This window comes from Stegodyphus dumicola, chromosome 1, assembly GCF_044657685.1.
Source record: "Stegodyphus dumicola isolate Sdum_Otavi_A_Nest chromosome 1, ASM4465768v1".
Taxonomy (NCBI): Eukaryota; Metazoa; Arthropoda; class Arachnida; order Araneae; family Eresidae; genus Stegodyphus; species Stegodyphus dumicola.
The window spans coordinates 175,936,529-175,961,756 of NC_140768.1; the positions used below are offsets into that span (position 1 = coordinate 175,936,529).

The following is a 25,228-nucleotide window of genomic DNA, read 5'->3' on the forward strand; positions in this document are numbered from 1 at the left end:
GCACTGCAGGGCTGGAATATCATCCCAGTCGTTGCACTAGTAATTTGTCAGTCAAGCCGCATCTTTTCCTTTTTTTTTTTTTTTTTTTTTTTTTTTTTTTAATTCCTCTCTACTAGATTGTGTCAGTAAGGCTGACAGATCGCTTTTTGGACCACTGTTCGTTTTTTCTTTTTTAAAATACATAAGACATACGCAATACAAAGTTAATAATTTCTAAACCTAATTGTTAGGACCTATTTATAATATATACAAGATTTAACAAAGCCTGTAGAGCGCAGTCTTGAACTGTGTCTTTGCCAGTTCCTACCTGTTGCATCATGCTTCTGCCTCGACTATGAAGCCGTCTGTCGTTATTCTTTCTATCATCGCTATGACCACCAACATCGTGCAGAGCACAGCTTCCACTATTCTGGACACCGTCTTCTCAAACGATGACCCAGAAGAGGACACGATAGAACAACGAAAGGTTCGCAATAACACCACCATTCCTGCGACACCTCCCGATGTACCCTTTAGCGATAAAGAAATCAAACAGCTGTTCCGTCACCTTCCTCGGAAAAAAGCGCCAGGACCTGACGGCTTAGATTATTCAATCATCCATTCAGCTTATAAAGCACGCCCCTCCTTCTTTAAGACCTACTTCAATCAACTTCTTCACCAACAAATCTTTCCAGCAGCCTTCAAAAGAGGACATGTCGTTCTCTTTCTTAAAAAGAATAAGAACCCACAAGACCCAAGTTCTTACCGGCCCATCTGCCTTCTCTCTGCTTTAGGCAAGATTTATGAAAAACTCCTCATTAACAGGCTCAAGCACCACCTGCACAGAATTAACCATCTCAGCCCCCGGCAGTATGGATTCCGCACAGAATTTTCCACGACACATGCCCTTTACAATATTCAGGATACAATACTACGCAATAAAAACAGCGACATGCACACAGCCTTCATTTCTATAAACCTAAAGAGTGCATTCGACACCCTCTGGTGGCCAGCAATTAAACAGGCCCTCAGAGGAGCACACTGCCCCTCCAACTTATTCAACATCTTCAACAGCTACCTCCACGACCGCCATATTCAGTTTGTAAATAACGACGGTACGACATCCAAGGTACAAGAAAAAGGTTGTCCGCAGGGGTCCTGTGCGGGACCGACACTCTGGAACCTCACCTTCAATTCAGTCCTTGAAACCAACTGGCCACAGCATACAAACATCACTGCTTATGCAGACGACGTAGCCCTGCTCGTAAGAGGACGCACCAGGAAAGAACTGGAACGCAACAGCACAGAGACCTGCACCGCATGCAACAAATTAAAGCTCACGATCTCCATAGGAAAATCGTCAGCAATAATAATTCCCAGACGAGGTACCAATCCAACTCGTGGTCCATGCATAAAACTCCTAGGCTGAAACATCAAAATTGTGCGGAATCTCAAGTATTTAGGGGTAGTATGGGACCAAGGTCTCACCTGGATTCCGCATATCATGGAAACTAGAAACAAGACGTCAATTATCGCCCGCATAGCAAGACAATTTCAAGGTCGCAAATGGGGCCAAAACCCCCACATTCAAAAAGTGCTATACCGCACAGTTGTAGAAAAAATAGCTTTATACGCAGTTATCTAGGCGCAGCCAATGGGTACTCGCAAGATCAGGCAACTTACAATGCTACAACGCCCCTTCGCCCTGCAATTAAGCAAAGCCTACCGCACAACCGCCACCAGTGCACCAGCCTTGTATCAGTAGTGTCCAGTTGCTAAGCTTCGGCCCTGTATCAAGTCACTGGAATTCCAAGAGAGAACATCCCGGCAGGCAGTATGAGGGTCTCTCCCCCTTCTTCCTCCAATAATATATCAGCCTTGTATCAGTAGTGTATCAGTTATATTTCATCAGTAATGTACAAGTAATGTAACAGTAGAACATTGATCTATGATATTTTAATTCTCATTTTTCTTGGGGGGGGGTCTCTGTAACGTATAATTTCGTGGATTTATTTACCGACTTGTGCAAAATCATTCCCATTTCATCAGTATTAATATTCAGTTTTATATCAATGTATCAGTAATGTAGCAGTATTAATCAGTGTTAATATCAGTACCAGTATTATATCAGCCTTTAATCAGTTCTGCATCTGTCATATTTGCATCAGTAATATACCAGTAATGTATCTTGAATATTAATCTGTAACTCTGTAACATGTTATATTGTATGTCTTGTCGTGCACGTTGATTACTTTTCAGGTGGCATTATGTATTTTGAAGGGGTGCTATAGATAGTACAATAGTACAAGAAATATAACAGTAGAACATTCATTTGTGATATTTTAATTCGCAATATTTTGAGTCTCTGTAACGTATTATTTCGTGGATTTATTTACCGACTTATTCAAAATCATTTCCATTTAATCAGTAATAATATTCAGTGTTATATCAATGTATCAGTACTGTAGCAGTATTAATCAGTGTTAATACTAGTATTATATCAGCCATTTATCAGTTCAGCATCTGTCATGTTTGTATCAGTAATGTACCAGTAATGTATCTTGAATATTAATCTGTAACTCTGTAACATATTATATTGTATGTCTTGTCGTGCACGTTGAATACCTTTCAGGTGGCATTATGTATTTTGAAGGGGTGTTATAGATAGTGGTGGACGTGGTGCTATACTAATTAACCGTTTGATAAAGGGATAGTGCCCACGTCCTCCGTTCTCTCTCTCTCTCTATCATCGCTATGATCCCCCTTCTTTTGTAGTAATGACAGAATAATGGGGGGAGTCTTTGGTCTCTGAAGTTACTTTGAAAGTGAGTCCGTCTTAGATCTTGGGTGAATGAGCAGTTCAGAAAAGGTAGTGAAGAAACCCTGCTTGATGTCCTGCTGCCCGCATTTGCATTTGACCTTCTTGTTGTGGAACCTAATTTGGTAAGCGGGAAAGTGTCCGTAGTCTGTACATGCTTGGATGAATCCATGGTTTGCAGTAACCGTTTTCGTGTTGACGGTGGGGAAGATGTCCGAAGGTGTATCTTCCTGTCTCCTATGCCTTCTCTGTAATTCGAACCCGAGTCCTTCGGTACGGGAGTCCGTCGCTAATCACTACAACGGTTGGGCGGCGCATTTTATGTAATAATTTTAACGTGCATTTTTGTGTAATTGAATTTGTGGCCACGCACTATATTATAAGTGCTTATTTTTTGTGTAATCTTGTAATTCTGAATTGATCAACGTTTAAATTGTGAAAATAGTTTAGTAAAAAGAAGAAATTCTCATGGACTTTGGTGAAAATTTTTCTTACCAATCTGTCGATATTTGTCGATCTCTCACCAAGTTGGAAATTTTCTGGAAGTTTTCGAGAAATGCATTTTTTAAGAGAGGCGAATTTCTTCGAACTTCCAGAGTTGGGTCCATAAGTTTCGAATTAACAATGGGTCTTCGTAGGATTCCTATTTGGTGACCATACTCTCTAACTTAGTGATGAATTCCGCTGTTAGCCTTTAAGGTTATATGCCCCATACTGACATCATATGCAAACGACTTCGTGATGGTTTCCAGTAGGCGGAATATACATGAATTAAACGTTAACACCGAACACGGTGTACAAACTTTCGTAGATTGGGACAGGCAGCATAAACTAATCATATCCCTTGATGAAACAAAAGCGTTGATAATCAGTCATGACACTCGACTCACAAAGAAACCGCTCTGGGTCTTTTAATGGTACCCCAGTTAAGTTTGTTTAAAACATTAAATAGATTAATGTCGTAATAGATAATCAGATCAATTGGCTTCCCCGTGTCAAATACGTAAAGGATAAACTTATAAAGCTTCCGGATTCGTTGCAAAGAATTATGGGAAGCGCCAACCAAGATGCATAAAAGGGTACCGTTCGGTAACAGAATAGATTGCTTTGTACATTGCAGCCATATGGGGCCTCAACTCTACAGGGCACTTAAAAAATTATCTGCAAGCACATTAGAGACTCTCCTTACTTAGAACGTGTCGTGCTTACAGGATAGCTTCTGTGAATGCTTTACAAGTACTAGCAAGTCTACCACCGTTAGACTTAGTTGTACAACTCGAAGCAGCTATTGTAAGTATAACTTGACTCCAGCATCCTTGAAGCAACACACCCACGTACATAGCAATTATGAACATCATGACATTTAAACTCCACGTAACCCTGTACCCTTCAATATTAACTGCGGTTTGAGTCTCTTATGTAGACTCGCTCAGCTCTTTTTACCATATGGCTCTAAAAGTAACAAAGCCTGAGTTTTTTGTGCTTATATAAATTACAGACAAGTGAACATCTGGAAAACGAAATTCAGAGATCACAACGCTATATATCAGACAGAATTATATGCCATAAAAGAAGCTTTAAGTTATACCAAGAATTTGCCATTGCGCACCACATTATTCTCTGGCTCTGCTTCTAGTTTCACTGCAATTAAGAATCCAAATTATGCATTCACTGAAAGACTGGACATTGCTTTGCTGGGTACCATGGCATACTAGGATCGTCGTCAATGAAGCAACAGACGAACTCATGAAGCAAGCCTCAGTTCTGACTTATGTATCATACAACATTCCATTATCAGCATCCTGTATATATAATCACACATTCTACAAACTTTTTGAAAAATGGCAGGAAAGATGGAACTCGGGCTTGACTGGTTGGAAAACTTCTATATTTATTCCCAAAATTTCCATAATTGATCGTATCATAAATTCCAGAACCTGTTTATCCCTCATAGGTCATTTCCATCGTATACGTATCGTTTCAGCACTAACGGAATGGTCTTTTCTGAGGAGGAGCATCCAACGATCCAGATCATTATGGTTTTAACAGTCCATACACGCTATCTGCTCATCTGCGTATGCTAGCTATTGAACATTTGGGAAGTATGGATGGAGAATACTAACATAAACGTAGTAAAGATCAGAAAAATAATCATAGCTGTTACTTATTCTGCATCATTTACTGATACAGAATGACTTCACATAGTTGCAAATGACTTTTATATGTAGTACGTTCTGTTCTTAGACTTTGTTTGTTTCTAGTAAGAACTGATTACTGACTGTTTATCTTCATATATAGTGGTACCTCGGTATATGTCATTTATCCTTTCCGGATCCTTCGACTTATACAAAACTAGACATACACCAAAAAAACCTTTTCCAATACGAAATAAAAGGGAAATAATTAATCAGTTTCAAAACCCTATTAATATTATTCTAACATTGTAGTATAATACACTCGTGTCCATAAACTAAGGATAATTCAAAATCACATAGAAATAAAACTCTAAAGTAAAAATTTCAGCTGTAGAATTATCGCACACATCTTCAAGAATAATATGCAAATTACAAAAAGCCATCAAATGACGCCGATAGTACGCCACAGTGACGAGAGTGTAAGAGAAGTGTATGCAAGGAATGGTAGCAAAGAAGTAAAATTGTTCACAAGCGTTCTGTAAGCGGCAAAGTGCCACAGCCCAATAGTTATCACACAGAGGACGCATGTGGATTACTTTTTTGTGTAGTAGAATTATCAGCCACCTGCAATGTGAGCGTACTCAGATGGAAGTATCCGAGGAAGTTAGAATAATCCAAAGTGCCATCTCTACGCTTTGACAACGATTCCAAAACGATGGAAATGTCAGTAGACGTTACAATGCAGGTCGTCCCCGAGTTACAACGCCGAATGACGACCGGTATTTGGCAGTGACTGCCAAAAAAAGCAGACGGAGCACTGCATCAGGCCTGTCTCGTCAGCTATCTTCAGTTACGGGTAGGACAGTTTCAAGGCAAACCGTGTATAAACGTTTGAGACAGATTGGTCTATATTCTCGGCAGGCCTGTCAGATGTGTTGCGTCCACGGCAACTAATTGTCGCCAGTGGTTGGCTTAGACTAGAGAACATGCAATGTGGGCATCGTCACAGTGAGCTCGCGGGATGTTTTAGAAAGAGTCCAGGTTTAGCTTGCAATCTGCTTCACATCGGACTTTCATATGGAGAGCTGCAGGTACACGCTACCACCAAAGCAACATCAATGAACGACACCGTTACGGTGGTGCAGGATTGGTCGTTTGCGGTTGAATTATACTGGGCTGCAGAACAAGTCTGCATATTCAGATCGGAACCCTGATAGGCCAAGTTATCAGGACATCATTCTGGAACAATATGTACGTTTGTTTAGGGGCGCCATGATTTTTGTTTACGGATAACAATGTCTGTCCTCACCATGCGAACACTGAAAAGGAATGCCTTCAATCTGAGGATATAACCCGTATGGAATGGCCAGTATTCTTACTTGACATGAATCCGATAGAACATGTGTAAGACATGCTTGGCCTACCAATTGCAGCCCGTGAAGTACCTCCTGCATGTGTACTGGAAATTCGGAGCGCATTGCTTGATGAGTGGAGTAATCTTCCGCAAGATAATTTGATACTCAGCATGCCTAGGCGTTTCACAGACTGTATTTCATTGTCTTGGAGACATGCAACCGTCATATTAACCATCATACGAACCATATAATGTCACGTTTTTGTAAGAAAGATGTTTTTGTAATTGCTCCCGGGAGCAAAAATTGTAGTTTTTATGAATTGTATCATACGTACACTATCGTTTTTTGTTCTTTACCTTTTTTTAACCTCTTCGTCGTCGGTAACGCATCTAGCGCGTTCAAGTGAAACTTCCGCAGGGCGGCTGTAACGCGCCTCAAGCGTTCTTCTACATTTTAAAACTTTTAAACGTTTAAAACGCTTTCTAAATGTTTACTTGTTTGAGTTTTTATTTTTGTTTGTTCTAATACCTCCTAAATGGTAGCAGTAATCAGGCCTTCTATTTCTAATTGAATTTGTCCCGGATTTTATGAATATTCGAGCCATTTTACATAAGATACAAGACAGTGCGAGATGGCTTCAACGTCTACTCAACTGAAAAAGAGAAAAAATGAGGTGGTGAATTGGAAAGACAAGAAGGATATACGTTTGATGAGTACAGTCCATAATAACTCAATGTTTGATGTTGGAACACGGAAAAGAACTGTAAAAAAAACAATAATTGTAAAAGATTACATCAACAAAATGGGAGGAGTGGACCGCCTGGATCAGGTGTTATCAAATTATCCTGCTTTAGAAATAAGCAAAGATATTATTATTTCTTCATTATGCTTTATTTCCTTATAATTTTGCTTAATATTCATTGACATTCATTCACTACGAAATTCATGTATGGAAAGTTATGATGAACAGAGGAAACAACATTACACGCTACGAAAAACAGACGGCTGCTGGGGGTAAAATTTTCGCGGACAGAAGAGGACAGTCAAAGGGTTAATAAACGGGATTTATGAATAAGTCACGTTTGTTTTCCTTCTGAATCTTTATTTGCCGAAACTGGCATTATCCTTAATTTATGGACATGTGAGTACTAAAATACAATGCAGTGGGTAAAATATGTGCAGTATATGAATGAATATTTACGAAATTTATTTCTCTTTTTGTGTCAGGTCCCTACTTGGACCTGGTTGCGGATCTCCAGTCTGACCAGTCCAGTTTCTTATGTTCAAAGGCAATTATTTATTCCTATGTGTTATTTATCGCATTCCACAGAATAAGTATAAAATAAAAACATTTTAGAAAACTTTAAAATTACACGGTTTTAATAAAGCACTAAAAATTAGAAAATGATATTTTAACTTCGATAATATTCTTCATGTTTGAATAAAAATAAATTCGTAGGTCTCTCAAACGTGAATTATAATAGAACATTAACAGAATTTCGAGGAACATTAGAAATGATACGTATAAGAATGATTATATTTACTTCGTTAAAATTTCTCTGGTAATTTTGATAAAAAATTCGCCACCGTTAGCAATTTCACTGTTTTATTTTCAGTTACGCATAATTAAGAATATTATGAAGGCTAAAAATCTATTTTTTACATTTGATTAAAAAAGTGTAATTTAAAATGTAATTTTACGTATAGTTTATATCTTATGATAAATTCTTGCCATCTTTACTATTTATTGTATTTCTATTCCTACTATAAAATACTTCATAAGTTGCATTTTCGCTGCTTTTTTTTTTTTTTTTTTTTTTTTTTTTCAAAGGTAAAAAGGTTGTGATACAAGTACCTCGCAAAAGGCAAGGATGAGAAAAATGGGGAAATGGCTTATTGGGCTAAGTATAAGACTTACCCAATGAAAGAAGGGCAATGTTGTTGATCCACTCCGAGATTTTCGAATTGCTTCTTCCATACCTTCCTAAAACGAATAAAAACATTTTTGGGTCTTTTCACTGTTTATTACTCAGAAAAATATAAAAAAACAATCAAGAAATAAACTAAAAGGCATGATTTGCCATTAGAGATTTTATAAAATGTCAACTTTACTGCACAAAATGCTAAGCATATTAAGAATTATAAAAAGAAAAGTAATGACGTAGTGTATTCTAGTAAATGATTAGAAGAAAATTACAACACTGAAAACAGCAAATTAAATATAATGAGGAATATCATACATATGTAGGCTAATAGAAAATTTTTAGGCGATTCTCTTATTTAGATTCAGGTTATCCTATGAGCTCTGTATGTTTTCCTTAGATAGATTTCATTACTACACATTGAATTGTACTTTTCACGATGTTTTGTTAAACCTTTCAAAAAGAGAAAATAGTCTAATTTATGACATCCTGGTTATTATTTAGCACTGAGAGCACAGCATTTTTCACTTTCTTATCCGAAGAGAACCATTCTGCTCGAGTAGCATTTTCAATATTGAGAATGCTCAGAAAACACATTTCATTAAATGGAAATTTCGACCGGCCATTTCCGAAAGCAGAAACACTGTTTCTTGAGCAAATCTGGTCTTTTGATCTCTATAGCTTTACTCAAACTATTTTCAAGTTGGTTGCATAATAGTAACTTTATTTTTCCGCCGATGAATGCGCAACGTTAACATTCATAGCCGCAGTGGATAACTTGCTAAAATGTGCTTTGAATGCGCTTACGACCTTGAAGTGCCTCTGCCATTCAAATAGGGAAACACAGCTAAATACTGTATCATCAATGAATACCTACCGCAATATTTGAAGCATTTCGTTACGGCTGTGCTTAAATTTACCATAAATTTCAATCAAATCTCTGCCGTATAATCATAAAGAGTATTCCTCCCTTTTCATGAGAAGATGTACTGCATATTTGAGCTCGCTGTGAGCAAATACACTCTTGTGCAGAAGCAAGAAAGATTGCAAATTATGTCTATTTTTACGAAAAGTATTGAACCAAAGGTACTAATTATGCCCCGTAAGAATTATGTAAATATTCAGAGTCAACTACTAAGCGTACCATGCATGTCTGCGAAGATGTGATTGTGGAGGAGATATAAGCGCAGGAGGGGTTTTCAGCGATTTGTGTGCTCTTACTCCATATTTGTCTTTATTTTATTTTATTTATTTATTTTTATTTTTTATTTTTATATTTCATTATTTATTTAAATTTTTTATTTATTATTTTTTATTTTTTTATTTCATTTTAATGTTCCAACAGTTTCGTTTATCTACGCAATGTTGATGGACGGAAGCTCCAAAGACTTGCTTACTACACCTTCCGCCTTAGAAAAGACATTTATTCTTACATTTATGCTTTTGGAAGCATCAGTTGTAGAACTTTTCAAGGACAGTCTTTTCTCAATATGATTTGTGTACACTAGTAATACCAGAACTCAGTTATCTCAGAAAGTCCTCTCAAGTGGTTGATGGTAAAAAAAGAGGGGCGGGAGAACCTCGGACCACCCCCCCCGGGGTGTTCTCCCTCGAAATTGGGGTGGAAAGTTTAACAGTTAGCTAGGTTCAGCAATACCTCAATTACCTGTGGTACTACGGAAATGCTGGCTTAGCTTATACCTGTACCTGTACCTGTATGAAATTCGCAGTGTTTCTCGCAAGAGTTGGGTATATTTTATAGATTACGAGCGCATCAGTCTCTTTTTGGGATACCTTTGGCGTTTTAGCAATGTACTATTAGGTAAACTAAGTAGCCACTAACGTGTAGATGATCAAATGAGAGGAAGAATTGTGTATGCATTGGATATAGAATAATAGCAATCGCAAATAGCTACAGAGCTCAATGTAACGCCTGTTGTCGTCTTCAGTTTGTTCAAACAGTTTCAGGACACTGTATCTATATCGATAACACCTGGACAAGGTCGACCAAGACCCACAGCGACGAATGAGGCTCGTTATTTGACACTTTCAGCACGGCGACAAAGGACTGCTACAGCTTTACAGCTCAGGTATGTTGCCAATGGAACCTGAGTTGCAAGGTTTATAGTTACCCGAAGTCTTCATGAGAAAGGACTACATGCCAAAAGACCCACTGTTTGCTTCTGTCTCGTACATGCAACACACGTGACACCGCGTTTAGCACACTGCAGACAACATCCACCTTGGACCATACTTTCGTAGAGAACCATGCTTTTTAGAAATGAATCAAGATTCAGCCTGAACACCGAGTCTCGGCGTACATGTATCTAAGGAAACCCTAGAACATGATATCATCCCTTCCTTATCAGAAAAAGGATCATTTCGATAGTGGAGGTATAATGGTTTGGGTAGGCATTATGTTAGGCGGCCGCACACCCGTCCATGGGTTTAACAAAAGCTCCCTGATTGCTACGAAGTATATGGAGATCTTAGAGCACTATGTTTAACTTTTCAGTGGTGCAGTTGGTCCTGAGTTCCTGTTAATGGACGACAACATTTGTTCACATAGGACTCAGCTGTTGGACAAATTACCTGGAAAGTGAGGATATTTACCGCATGGATTAGCTCTATGAAGCATGTTTGAGACGTTGTTGGGAGAGAAATTTTATCTCGGCATCCCTGTCCAAGAACCATCCCGGAGATGAAAACTGCTTTGCTATAGGAGGGGGATCGACTGCCACACGACTTGTAAAATATACATACATCACAGAATACAATATAAGGTTTCCACACCTAGTATCGAAAAAAAGAAACAGTGCGAGTTTCAGAATTTTTCAGCCAGTAAAATGACACGCCACAGCAGAGATCGTGTAATTCAGGTATTCTTAAGAAGCCGAGGATAACCTTTTTTACCTTCGACGAAATCTCTATCGGGCTGTGGTTTCAAAATTTTGTCTCTCAGTGTACTGTGAGGGTGACGTCTTATCATCAAACAGAGATCACACTCACGATTCAAAGTATCAGGTTTTATTCCTGAATTATAGAAGAAACGATAAACGGAATGAGTATGTACAAATGGATTAAATATGTTTAGGAGAGTAATCACACTGGTTCCACTATGGAGATGTAAAAGTCACAGCTGACCACCTACGTGCGGTCACTTTAGACAAGTTCCAAGTCCGATCGCCTAAGCGCGACCAGTAAGCGTCTAGTTGTAGCTCCTTCGCGAGCGTTCTGTCAGACCGCTTCTCTGGGACTTCTCGAACCAACTGAAGATCCTGGAACCTGGAGAGTTCCTACAAAATAGAGATAGGTAGCGACATCTGGTGCTTCGTTGAGGCACGATTCCCACACGCTCGGCCATCGACAGGTTTGGACCTCCGAACACTGGAATACATTTGTAAAACACAAAATAGAGGGAAAAAAGAAACATTTGAAAAATAGTTTGCAAAATGATCTCAAGTTGCGATGTCATCAGACCAAAGCTTCATATGGTCTGCCGAAGTGGAAGTTGCTTCAGGTCCTTCATGAGATCCTACTTTGGCTACATCGTATCGATCATGTGGCTTAATCTTGATCACTTTATAAGGTCCTAAGAATTTAGGTCTTAGCTTGAGACCGCCTCCCAACTGGGTTCTTTTAATGGCTACTAGGTCGTTGACTTTGTAGAGTGGAGCAGTTCTACGACGTCGATTGTATTTTCGTCGGTTCTCCTCCTGCAGTTTTAAGATATTCGCTTTAGCCTCTTCACGAATAGACTCTTTCTCCTGGATGGCGGAGTTCAGGAATTTTTCACCGAGAATTTCTTTAATTCTTTGGTCTGCCTTATTTCTCATTTTCACGCCTGTCATCAGCTCGAAAGGAGTGAATTTCGTTGATCTACTGACGGTGCTGTTGATGATTCTTTGGACGTCAGGCACAAATTTGAACCATTTGGCAGGATCATCTACTGACAGTTTTGCAAGCACTAGGATAAGGGCTCCATGAATTCTTTCGATCTGGCCGTTGGCTGTTGGAACGCCTGTTGTGATTTGTATGTGCTGAATTCCTTCATCTTTACAGTATTCCTAAGTCCTTTGAAGTGAAAGCAGATCCCTTGTCAGAGATAATTCTTGAAGGATTTCCGAAGACAGCTTGTTGGATTTTTAGTTTCTGTACAGTTTCTGCCGTTGATATTGTCTTGACTGGGTAAAACCAGACAAATTTTGTAAAAGCATCTACCACTGTAAATATATGTCGGTATCTCTTATCTGTAGATGTCAGGGGTTCTACAAAATCTATGTGATTATGTGTTTAACGGAATATTGTCCTTTGGGATTGGGTTCAATAAGACCTTCTGCTTTGCCTCGCTTTTTATTACAGAGGATGCACTCGACACAGTTCATTATAACGTGCTCGATTTTCTTTGTAGCATTCGAAATATGAAAATCTGTTTTCAACAGATCTTCTACAGCAAAGTGTCCTTTGTTATGTATGCCACGTATGATCTCGAATTCCATCGCTTCCGGCACAACGATGAGTTCTCGATCTCTCTTCTGCAGATACAACACATTATCTTTTAGCAGATAGTCATCTCTAAGTCCTTTCTCGACCAGAGTTTTCAATAATTGAAGATGCTCATCAGCCTGTTGCGATCTTAGTAGTGATTTCACTTTGCGAACGAGTGACCATGCACACAGCATGCCTACTTAATGCGTCGACATGTCTCATCTGTTGATTAGGTCTGTGAATAACTTCATATTCGAACTCTTCGAGTAGCAGTGCCCATCTAACTATCTTTGGTGTCAGATCTTTTTTCTGCATTGTCTTCTGAAATGCATCGCAGTCTGTGACTATTTTGATTTTTGTGCCTAAGAGATAACTTCGAAATTTTTTCAAGGCTTCGACGATCGCTAGCACTTCGAGTTCATAACTTGACATTTTTTCTTGTTGAGGTGATGTTTTCTTGCTCATGTAATGGATTGGATGCAGCTGTCCATCATCTGAGCGTTGAAGCAAAACTGCACCGAAACCATGACTACTAGCATCCGTGTTTAATTCCAAAGGTTTTCCCTGCTGAAAGATGTTAAGTACAGGACTTTTGCTCAAAAGTTCTTTAAGGTGGTCAAATGCCTGCTTCTGTCTTGGCCCAAATTCAAATTCTACACCATTGCGAAGCATATCACTCAATGATTTGGCTATTTTCGAATAAACAGGTACAAATTTTCTAAAATAGCCTGCGAGACCTAGGAAGCTTTGCAATTGCTTAACGTTCTTAGGTTGAGGAAAATTTTTAACTGCAAGGGTCTTATTTGGAGATGGACAAATTGTACCTTCTTCAATTAAATAACCGAGAAATTCAATTTTTCTTTTAAGGAATTGACATTTTTTAAAATTAATTTCTAGTCCATATTCTGAAGCTACTTTTAAAACTCGTTTAAGTTTTTCTAATCCCTCTGTTTCATCACGGGAAGCTATGATAAAATCATCCATGTAAATTACAACTGTATTATCCCTTATTAATTCCCTGAATACATTATAGATAAATCTTAAAAATACACTAGGACTTGTGGTCAAACCAAATGGTGCTCTTAAAAATTCAAATAAACCTGCATGACAAATGAATGCTAAATATATGGTACATCTTTCATCGACTGGAAAGTGGAAAAAACCATTTTTCAAATCCAAAGTTGAAAAAACTTTCGCTTCCCCCAAATGGTCAAGTACGTCCTCTACCTGGGCCATAGGAAAAGAATCTTTCACTACTTTTTTATTTAACTGTCTGAAGTCTACGCATAATCTATGTGTTTTATCACGTTTCTTACATAACAGAATTGGAGATGCGTATTCGGAACAAGATGGTTCAATTATCCCCTTTTGCAACCACTCGTCTATCTGTTTATCAACAATTTTTTGCTCAACAAACGGTAATGTCCTAGACCGTTGCGATACTGGAATATCATCTTTTAACACAATATCCATTTTTAAATTCGTGTCTTTAGTTTTATTTGGTTTATAATTATGAATCAATAACGATAAATCTTTACGATTGTTCACATCAGTAACATGCAAGAAATCCATATCACATTCGTCAATCACATTTGCAAAATTTAATAAAAAACACTCTTGTAATGATGATTCACTTTTAAAATCATTTTCGGTATCAGGATTAGATGTTTCATGTTTTTCTTCCCGACTTACTGTTAGAAGTTGAGAATAAATGTTTGGTGTTAAAATTAAAGGAACAGATAATTTATTTACGGCTGCAACAATGATTTCTAACCTTGGTGAATTGCTATTTAAAGATAATCCTACTCTAGCGATATCTGCATCTTTTTTTCGTCAAAAAATGAGCTAAGTATTATTTTACCATCCAGCGGTGTCTTTATTTGAATGACTGATGAATTTATGACCGGAACTTCAGCGCCTGAATCGATAAGTGCTTTTATTTTTTTATTTTCTACTAAAATATCAGCATATTGCAACTCATGAATAAAACTGACGTTATTAACACTTGTTTTGTTTTTTCTTTCTGTTTCCCTATGCGATTCACTTTGTTTACGTTTTACGCAATCTCTAGCGAAATGAAAATTTTCACCCCTTCCCCCGCAGACGTAACATGATCTCTCTGGCGTCGACGAAATGACATCCTGTTTATTTTTAGATTTGCTACGACGGAATGAGTCATTCTTAATACTTTGGTTTTGCACACGTGGTACTTTCGATTCATTAGACTGAACTTTAGGGTTATGTATTTCAGACAATGATTTTCCTCGGGATGAAAAATATAAATCACATTCTCGCCCTAATTGTGTTAGATTAAACCATGTTCTCCCCTCGCGAACACCTATGTATTCTTTCGTTTTGAAATCCAAAGTTTCATACAATTTATCTGCAACAATTAAATCAAATAACTTTTTAAAATCCTTTAGTGTCTGCCTAACCTGACAGTAGTATTCAAATGTTGCGGTCAATCGCGATGCAAATTGAACATGCGACTCGTTTGCTGCGCGTTGAGCATGTTTAAAGGTGTTCAGAATCTCTCTTGGTGTCGGCTGAAATTCATCTAAAAACAGCTCTTTTAGTTTTTCGTAATTCGACAAATCTTCTTCAGTTGCATACGTTAAAACATTATTCGCTTTAAATCCTAGCAAATTAATTAGTATCTCAGCTTGTAAGTCTTTGGGAACTTCTTTGGGGGCAAAAGCTTTTTCCAATGAAATGAAAAACAAATGCAATGCCTCTGGCCGCTCAGGAACAGAGATTGTAAGCGTTTTAACGCTTTTCAGTAAATTTTCAACACTAGTCTGTGCGCTTCTTCTATCACCCGATAATGATTGTGATTTTAAATTTTCTAGCTCAATTTGCTTCACAATTTGGGCTAATTTAAGACGTTCGATTTCTAACAGATAGTGTTCATTACTTGTCTTAGGCGTCCGATCCTCGACGATCGATTTGACGACGCCACGAACAAATTCAATGTTCGTTTTGAAAACATCAGAATTTTCTATAATTTTTCTAATGACAGCTTTTTTAGCATTTTCTGGAACATTTTCTCCAATTCTTTCGGCAATTAATTTTAAATCACTCTTGTTTGAATTATTTAAGAAACTCATTTGAAAACGAAACACAAAGTATCACTATCTTAAAGAGAGAAAAGTTTTCACAGTACCTTTTTTGAAGTTCCCCGGCTTGGAGCCCCCATAGTTGTGAGGGTGACGTCTTATCATCAAACAGAGATCACACTCACGATTCAAAGTATCAGGTTTTATTCCTGAATTATAGAAGAAAAGATAAACGGAATGAGTATGTACAAATGGATTAAATATGTTTAGGAGAGTAATCACACTGGTTCCACTATGGAGATGTAAAAGTCACAGCTGACCACCTACGTGCGGTCACTTTAGACAAGTTCCAAGTCCGATCGCCTAAGCGCGACCAGTAAGCGTCTAGTTGTAGCTCCTTCGCGAGCGTTCTGTCAGACCGCTTCTCTGGGACTTCTCGAACCAACTGAAGATCCTGGAACCTGGAGAGTTCCTACAAAATAGAGATAGGTAGCGACATCTGGTGCTTCGTTGAGGCACGATTCCCACAGTACTGCAATGATTGCTCCAGATTTGGTTCTAATAATGGTTCTCAATTTACAAAGTGTAATATAGTTTCAAGTGGGTAGTTGTTCGATACCAGATAAATACACACACATTGTAGTAAAAGGCTCACAAAAGTGAAGATCGGTTGTGGAACGGCTGGGGCAAGCAAAAAATCACCTGTAAGTATTCAGCCACTCAAGCATTTCCTTATTGATTCAATGCAAAAATAAACCATAAAATGATAACTATACAAATAATGCATTAAATTAACCTCAGTTCTATATGTACGTTTAGATCTCAAATGAAATATTGTCAGTTTTATACATATTATTTGGAACGTACGATTAGAATCAGAAAAACTTAATGTTTGGTCAAAAGGGACGGGGTTAAAGGAGGGCAAGATTGAATCAATACAACCACTGAAAACAATATAAAGGTTCCCACTATTAACCCTTTAACTGCTTAAGACGTGTTTAAACGTTTTTGGAATTTCTTTAAAAATGCTTAAGACGTCTTTACACGAATTTCAAATCGCACGAAAAATGCTTAAGACGTGTATACACGAAGCCCGAATTCGCGAAGATTGCTTAAGACGTGTTTAGACGACGCGATCTGGTCTTCCTTCCCCTACCTTTCTGCAGGCGGCTGTCAGTTGACACAAAGGTCTTAATAGGGTGTGAAGTCTCTTTGAAAAGAGCACTTTAGGAAAAAGTCCTTAGAGTGAAGTATCTTTGTCAGACAGCAGGTATGTATTATCTGTGTGCCGACTAAAAGTTTGCGAAAGAAGATAAATCGTTTTACAACTATTTGCCTTGTGGTACTTTATACAAATGAAAGTCAAACAGGATCCGACTTTGTTATAGTACATTGCCGAATTTTAGTAGAAACAAGAAAAAATAAGAATTGTAACGGAGGACGCCTTTATGCCTATATGTTATAGAATCAAATATTTTATTTTTGTATTGAAAAATGAGTACAATTTCTGATTCGTCAGGAAAAAATATAAAATGTTGCAACCAGCTTTCTTGTTTGCCTTCGTATTTCAAATGCGCGTTATTATAATGGTATATTCTTCTTTTTACATTCTTAAATGTTAAAACTGTGCTTTCAGCATGCCTGAGTTTTGTACTCGTATGTGTGGCTCTATGCTCCGTAGAAATGGCGAACTGACATATAAAAATTATATGAATGTTGAAAGGAAGATATTCTACTCGAAACTTCAACTAAATGGAATAAATGAATACGCCGAAGGAATTTCTAGAAATATTTGTTTTAAAAATTTTATTATTAAGATTTTAAATACAAAATGTTTTGAAATCTAAAGAATAAAATATGTAATCCTTGAAACATTTTTGGAAAAAAATCAATCGATACAAAATCTCTTAAAATTAATGGAGTGTAAATTAATTAAAACAGTTAGTGTACGGAAGGGTTAGATATACTGCGCACAAAAAATTACAGTCAGAAGATCAATTATTTAAAGATATAAATTAATTACATTAAAAGAATTTAAAATAAATTAACATCTGTCCAAATGCCAATACTAACAGCAATAGCACGAATTAAAGTTATTCTTTAAATTCCGAAGTTCATCCGTCGGTACGCAATGATTGTGTCTTTGCGATTACTTTTCTTATAGATACTACAAAAGGCCGCCAACGAAGTAGCGGTAAAATCGTTGAATACTAATAGTTTGAAGCGGGTTCAAATCCTGATGAATGGATTGCCTGCATACCAGTTTTAGCGAATGTTTGTTGCGCATGTTTAATGTGAATATGAGGCAATTTTAGTTAGCTTTTCATGATGACGTGCCTTGACTACGAGTCCTCGCTCGGGTTGTGTTTGGTTTGGCTGGTTAGATTATTAAGCACGTGAAGGCGATCTGTCTAAGGGGAGGTATGCTTTCGTGACAGTTTATAAATAATAAGATTTTCTAAGGGAAACAATCTCGCACTACAAAAAGTTAAAACCATAAAAACTCCCATGCAATCAGCTTGTTCACGGGGGTTTGAATGCAGGTCAAACTACCAGTATGTTAAGAAAAGCGATTCCAAGAATGTTTAATTATTTTATTTAGTTTGTCATAAGCTAAATAAAATAATTAAACATTCTTGAAATCTCTTCACATTACTGAAATCGATATAACTTCGAATTATACTATGCTACCACTTTTCCTCTAATATGAAATTTTGAACTTTTCCGTTATCGGACAGCCCACCAGCGACTGAGCGGAGTCTAACGGAACAACTGGTGGTTCTGTCCGGGGATTGAATCCCGGCAAACGAGCTGGTTGCCAGGATGATATTCTTAGTTTTCCATATGTGTAACATGTATGCAAGCCAATTTCCGTTAGGCAGTCCTCGAACGAAGTCCTCGAACATCCTTCACCTTAGGCAAATAACAATCGAGTACTTTGCCATAATCAAATAAACCTTTATCCATAACATGCTTCAAATATTTTTATGTTGAAAAGTTCATGCGCCAAAGTTGGCCCCCGTTGAATGAAATATGTTGTTTATTTTTTCTTTGTTTTTTATAACAACAATGTTCTTGTTTTCAGAATCTGAATTATCAATAAAATTCTTTTAATAATATGCGATTCTATTTTTTTTTTTTTTTTTTTTTTTTTTTTTTTGTTTAATGAAAAATTAATTTAAGCGACAAATCTCTTACATCTAGAAAAATTTTCGGTTTTCGAAACGAGTAGCTGTCAAAAGCGCATCTTCTCGTTGCTGCATATATTTATTTAAAGCAAACTGGTTGGCGCGTGTGCTTTTTATATTTGAAACGATTCAGAGAATTTTCAACAGGGAAATAAAGTTATTAATTTTACTGAATTTTGTGGATTCTTTGGGTTTTGAGGTAAAAGTCAAACCATCAGATATGTGATAACCTTAAAATAAGGGTATATATAATCAGGATTTTGAGGCCAGACATTCCCAGCGAAATACATTACAAAAAATTATCTATGTAGAGTTAATGTATATTCCGTTTAGTATTTTAATTTATCAGTGTTATTACACATCAGTTTATCAGTGTAAGTTATATCGAGTTTTAGTTGTGTTCGATATAAGAATTTTATTTGGTTTATATAAATCCGATTCTTTTAATAATATTATATTTATTAAATACTATTTATTAGGTTTCCAAATCTGTCAAACCCAGATTATCGCTATTTCGACTCGTATTCGAACCCAAACAAACGAACTGGTTGAATTTTGTGATTTCTCCTATGTGTAACATGAACATGAGTACGTTTTACTTAGAAAGTCGTCCATGGAGACATTCATTGCCTTCGGCTGATAGATCTCGTTTCCTTTGCCATACTCAAAAAATCTAAAAATTTTTCAAAAACACTAACAGATGCATATAACAAAATAAAATTAAGTAAATGCATATAAGAAAATAAATTAAGTAAATGCATATAAAAAAAACTGAAGTAAATGTATATAACGAAAAAAAAATAAGGTAAAAACAAATTTTCAATAATTTTTCAATACAGTAGTTTTTAAATTGTTTGTTTTCAAATTTTATTTCATTTTTATGTATGTACTAATATACAGTGTATGTGTGCGAAAGTGTGCTTGTTCGGCATATCCATATATATTAATTAAATAAATCTGATTTGAAAATGCATGCACTAACGCGCTATTCTCGTAATTTGAAAAACACTAAAGTATTGTCTGAGAAAAATATTTATAAAGAAAATTAAATTTCGTCTCCTTACTCGGTGCTGTGTAAAAAATTTAAATAAGCTTATTAATTTTTTTCTTCTTTATTAAAAACAAATTAGTTTCTTTTCATCTGTATATGAAAAATAACAAAATCTTGCTGTCAGAATGGAAATTCTTAAAAATATAAAACTCGTTTTCTTCGAACAAAAGTTTCTGAGAAATTTCTCTAGGTGAGCAGGTAGTAACTGGACCACTGACTGCTTTGTGTGAAAAACCCGATGAAGTGGATGATTTTACCCCCAAAAGGTTTTCTTTAACAAAGCAGATGCGGTCCAAATGGCTTTGCTGAGAAGCGTTCGTATTTGAATAGCTTGAAGCTTGAAAGCTTGAGTTGGAAGACTTATTGTTTCCGAAGCAATCAGTCAAACAGCAATAAAATTTGTTATAGATATTTCTCTCTCTCTGTGAGTTCTTGAAATCTTGGAATGGGTGAAAGTTTATTTTGTTTTACATATATGAGGAAACTGCATGTAAAGCAAAATAATTCAAGGCACATATTGTATGTTAATCATTGTACGTCCCCTCAGCTCTTCGGTTGGGTATTAAGAAAAGAAATTCCTATACTGCTTTTGTATTTTTTGTATATTGAAAGATTTGAAAAAAAAAAAAAAAAAATAGCTTTATATGAAAAGTTTTTCTCCGATGAACGAATACAGCTGAAACATGTTTCTATCTTCAAGTATATTCACAAAACATGAAATAGTATTGTACTCTTTTGTATTCTATTGCATTTTTATATTACTTCGCGGTAAATTTTTGGATTCTTAAATTTCTCTCTCTCTTTTCTTATAATACACAAGTACTCTTTCAAATATGGCTGACCTATGAACCTAAATTTTTATACTATAAAATTTTATATAAAAATTAGCCGTAATCATTAGACACAGCATTGTGTATATTATATTCTTGAATACATGCCTGCAATTAATACTAAGAATACTATTGATAAAATTCGTGATATAATTAATAATGAAAATACTGTTTAAGCTAAAAACCGATTTGAATCTTTTTTTCATTATATCCAAACAATTTTCGTTAGGAATATACAATTATGCTAACTTGACACATCAGATAGAAAATATTTTATCGTCATCATCGGCTATGATAAAAGATTTTTACGCTTAAGATTTTGGATTATGATAAAGCACACAGGACCTATTTGTCTAAGGGAAAGGAAGTCTTCGGGGTAGATTTTTTTTTGTGGGAAACAAACTGTTAATTCACAATCAATTGTACTTATGAAAAACCCCTAAACCCCCCATGCAGCGGCTAGAATTTACCGGTGCTCAGCTATCTTACCGCTTGAAGAGTAGTTGGCTTTCTGAACTTACGCAATATCTATCTGAATTTGAATATTTGCATAAAAAACGAGCAAAATAAAATGACACATTGTAAATAGTACATTTTACTGAAATTAAACTTTCTTTGGAAAAGGAAAATAAATTGTAAGGAATAAGATGGATGCATTTAATTAAACGGCGGGCAATAACAGCGCTGATCATACGTTTCGTATAGGAAATGATTTTCTTCGTGTTATCGTATAACGGAAAATATCCACAGATTATATTTTACAATTTTTAAGAAGTCATGGGTTATCTGCTTTAAGAGAACACCTTCGTGGGCAATTTTCTAAATAAAATTGGCTTGAATTCACGTTACGCATCGGGAAAATCATAAAGACCACAAGCAGCTAAACTGTTCGGTTGCCAACAACAAAATACCAACATCCAGCAATCTTATACACTCAACTATGGTGAACTTAAACTAATGTTTGTATATTATTAGTAGTATTAAAATAACGAAAATATTTATTCTAATAAAAATTTTTGTTTGAATATCCTCCCTAGTAAGGTATTTCCTTTGGTTGGAGATTTGTCAACAATAAATGCTAGACATTTATTTAGAGCATAATGCTTCAAAAATGTATGCTGGGATCCCTAGAAAAAAAATATCGCCGGAAATTATATCTCCGAAAAAATATTTAATTATTCATATTCTTATGATTAATTATTAAATAATTAATAACTTTTATAATTATTAAATGAAATGCTTATTTATACTTTACCAAATGTACAGCAACACTCTTTCTTTACAAAAATACTGTCACATTCTTGCCACTAGGTGGCGGGCATCTCTTCCTTTACTTTTGCTGTAATTAAGTTCCGAGAAGTAGTCGAGATTGGAACCGCTCTGAGGAGCGTAAAGACTCAGAACTAAAAATGTACTGTTTTAAAATAATTATCACCTACCTTGTAAATAGTGTATATTAGCTTTTTATTCCAATAAATAATTAAAAGACAAGATGGCCTGCTAATTGTAATAGAAACTCTTACTGGAAAACGTGATTATTAGAAGCCTGGCGTCGAGAACACTGAAGATGCAGCAGGTAAGGAATTTTACATTAATTTTATTGTAAATAGAAGAACCTGATGCAACATTTTTATGGCGCCCGAACAGGGACGCCAGGTTTTTTGAAAAGTTCTAATAAAGTGAATTCAAAAGCTGAATATTAAAATTGAAGATTTTAATACTTGTTCTTGAAGTATTCAGCAGAAGAATAATTTTGTTTTCTAAGTAAGAGTTAAATATTTGTTTTTCATGAGACGTATATTTTTTGTGTAAGTGTTTGAATCTAAGAAAGATAATGGCTGAAGTAGATAAATTAAAAAAGAAAAGAAGTATCTTAAGAACTGCCGTTACAAAACTATTTAAGAAAATCGAAAGTGAATTAAATAAATCTGAATGTAGTATTAATGAGCTCGAAGAATTGTTAGAACAGCTTAATGCTAAAACCGAAACACTAGCTAATGCCGATGTAGAAGTTGAACCAATTCTGAGTGTAGATGAATTCGAAAATGAATTCGAAATTACAGAACAATATCGTGAGAAGATAACGTTATGGAAATTTAGGCTTAAGAAACGGATTAAGGAACTTAATCATGACTTAAATGCACCGAACACACAGCAAAATATAAAAGACACACCTAATGTTAAATTACCAAAACTTTCGATTCCCGTATTTTATGGGAACAGTAGTCAATGGCTTACTTTTTGGAATAGTTTTGAGTCCTCAATACATAATAACGAATTATTGAACAAAGTAGACAAATTTAATTACCTGAAAGCGTATTTAGGAGGAACAGCTGCTAATTGCGTTCAAGGACTTCCGTTATCGCCGAAACATTATGATTCAGCAATTCAAATCTTACACGACCGTTTTGGAAGGAGAGACATTCTTATTAATGCGCACATGAATAATTTGCTGAATATTGAATCATTAAAAAATGCGAATGACATAAAAACATTTCGTAACTTGTATGATAAAGTACAAACACAGATTAGATGTCTCGAAGCGTTAGATGTTGTATCGGAATCTTACAGTGCTTTGCTGTGTCCGATGATTTTGAAGTTATTGCCTTCAGAATTAACGCTTGAATTTCATAGAACACAAAATGTTGGCACAGATTATAACATAAAAGATTTAATGTCATTTTTACACGCAGAACTTTCATCCCGTGAACGCACAAGGTCAACGGTTTCGCAACAGCAAAAAGTATCCGATCGGCGACAGTCTTCTTCCCCCCCCTGCAACGAAAAGCGCATATGCTCTCTCAAATAGACATAATAAACCAAAGATTCCGACCGCTACAGATTTGTTTACAAAATCCGAATGCAGAGAGGAAAATATGAACTGCGTCTTCTGTAATCAATTTCACAAGACTTATGACTGTAGTTTCGTTTCCGGCTTATCATTACAAGAAAAAAGGGACATTTTAAAAAGAAAATGTGCTTGCTATAAATGCCTAAAATTACACCATTTGGCTCAAAACTGCAGAACAAAAATAACTTGTTCTATTTGTAAAAAATAACATGCAACTATTATGTGTAATAAACAAAATCCTTCTGTCGAGGTTTCGGAAATTAAAAAAGACGAACAGATAGAAAATAAAGTACTTTCAAATCAAGCAGGATGTTCAGAAGTATATTTGCAAACTTTAATTGTTCGCATATATGGAAGAGGGAATAACCAATTTGTTCGAGCGATAATTGACACCGGAAGTCAAAACTCATACATAAGCAGGTATGCAGCAGAAAGGTTACAATTAAGAAGCTTAGGTGAACAAAGTGTAACCCACGGACTTTTCGGCGGCATAGAAGTTTCGGAAAAACATAAACGTTATAGAATAAAATTGGGTAGCGTAGATAAACGGTATAATTGCGAAATCAATGTATTGGATGAAAGAAAAATATGTTCTTCGGTCCCTAAAATCAAAAATATACACTGGATTGGGGAACTTAGAAGAAGAGGAATTTACGTCAGTGATGTTTTTGAAAATTGCAGATTATTTCAGGAGAACCCCCAAGAGATTCATTTGTTGTTAGGGGCAGATGTTGCTGCAAATTTATTTACAGGTAAAATCGAAGTTCTTCCTTGGGGAAGATTAGTTGCTGTAAGTACAAGACTTGGGTGGACAGTCATGGGGAAAGCGAACACTGACAATTATGAAATAGAAAATTCCTTTTCCACGCTTTCGTTATCTTTACATATTTCTGATGCCACTCTGTCAGAACTGTGGAGGCTTGATGTTATCGGAATAAAAGATCCAGTTACAAAGAAGGCTAGAGAGGAAAGGGATTTGCAATCAAAATTGCAGTTCGAAAATTCTGTATCTCTAAACGAAGAGGGGCGTTATGAAGTCGCACTTCCGTGGGCGGAGAATCATGTACCACTTTCCACCCACAAGGATTTAGCGTTGAAACGTCTACAATCTACCACCCAGAAACTTTTATCTCAAAATTTATTTTCTTCATACAATGCAGTTTTTAATGACTGGTGTAACTTAGGAGTGATCGAAGAAGTTAAAATATTGCGGTTGACTATGGACATTATTTACCGCATAGACCGGTGATCAAAGAAAATAGCTCAACACCAATTCGACCGGTGTTTGATGCGTCTGCGAGGAAACAATCGTCTCCTTCTCTAAATCAGTGTTTGGAGTGTGGACCAAATTTGATAGAACTAATTCCATCTCTTTTGTTGAGATTTCGGGAAGGCAAGTTTGCTGCTATAGCAGACATTGAAAAGGCTTTCTTACAGATCAGTGTAAGGCCTCAAGATAGAGACTGGCTTCGGTTTTTCTGGTGGAATGATGTGGAAGAAAGGAAAACGAAAATATTTCGTCATACTAGGGTAGTATTTGGGGTTAAGAGTAGTC

General features: G+C 36.2%; 1 protein-coding gene across 3 annotated transcripts in view; it reads right to left on the reverse strand.

Moving 5' to 3' along the window:
* The window catches only part of LOC118187617 (acyloxyacyl hydrolase-like), a 111,733-nt gene that overhangs the window by 44,813 nt on the left and 41,692 nt on the right, over positions 1–25,228 (reverse strand). Inside the window, exons 1-2 of one of the 3 annotated variants that reach the window (XM_085823129.1) lie at positions 15,861–16,311; positions 8,206–8,271 (exon numbers count right to left, since the gene is read on the reverse strand). The exons of 1 other annotated variant lie outside the window; for it this stretch is intronic. In XM_085823129.1, the coding sequence (XP_085679255.1) occupies positions 8,206–8,271; positions 15,861–15,893 (99 nt within the window). In that variant the 5' untranslated portion in view covers positions 15,894–16,311. Of the gene's footprint in view, positions 1–8,205; positions 8,272–15,860; positions 16,312–25,228 lie in introns of those variants that run through there. One more of the 3 variants, XM_085823124.1, reaches the window with a different exon arrangement.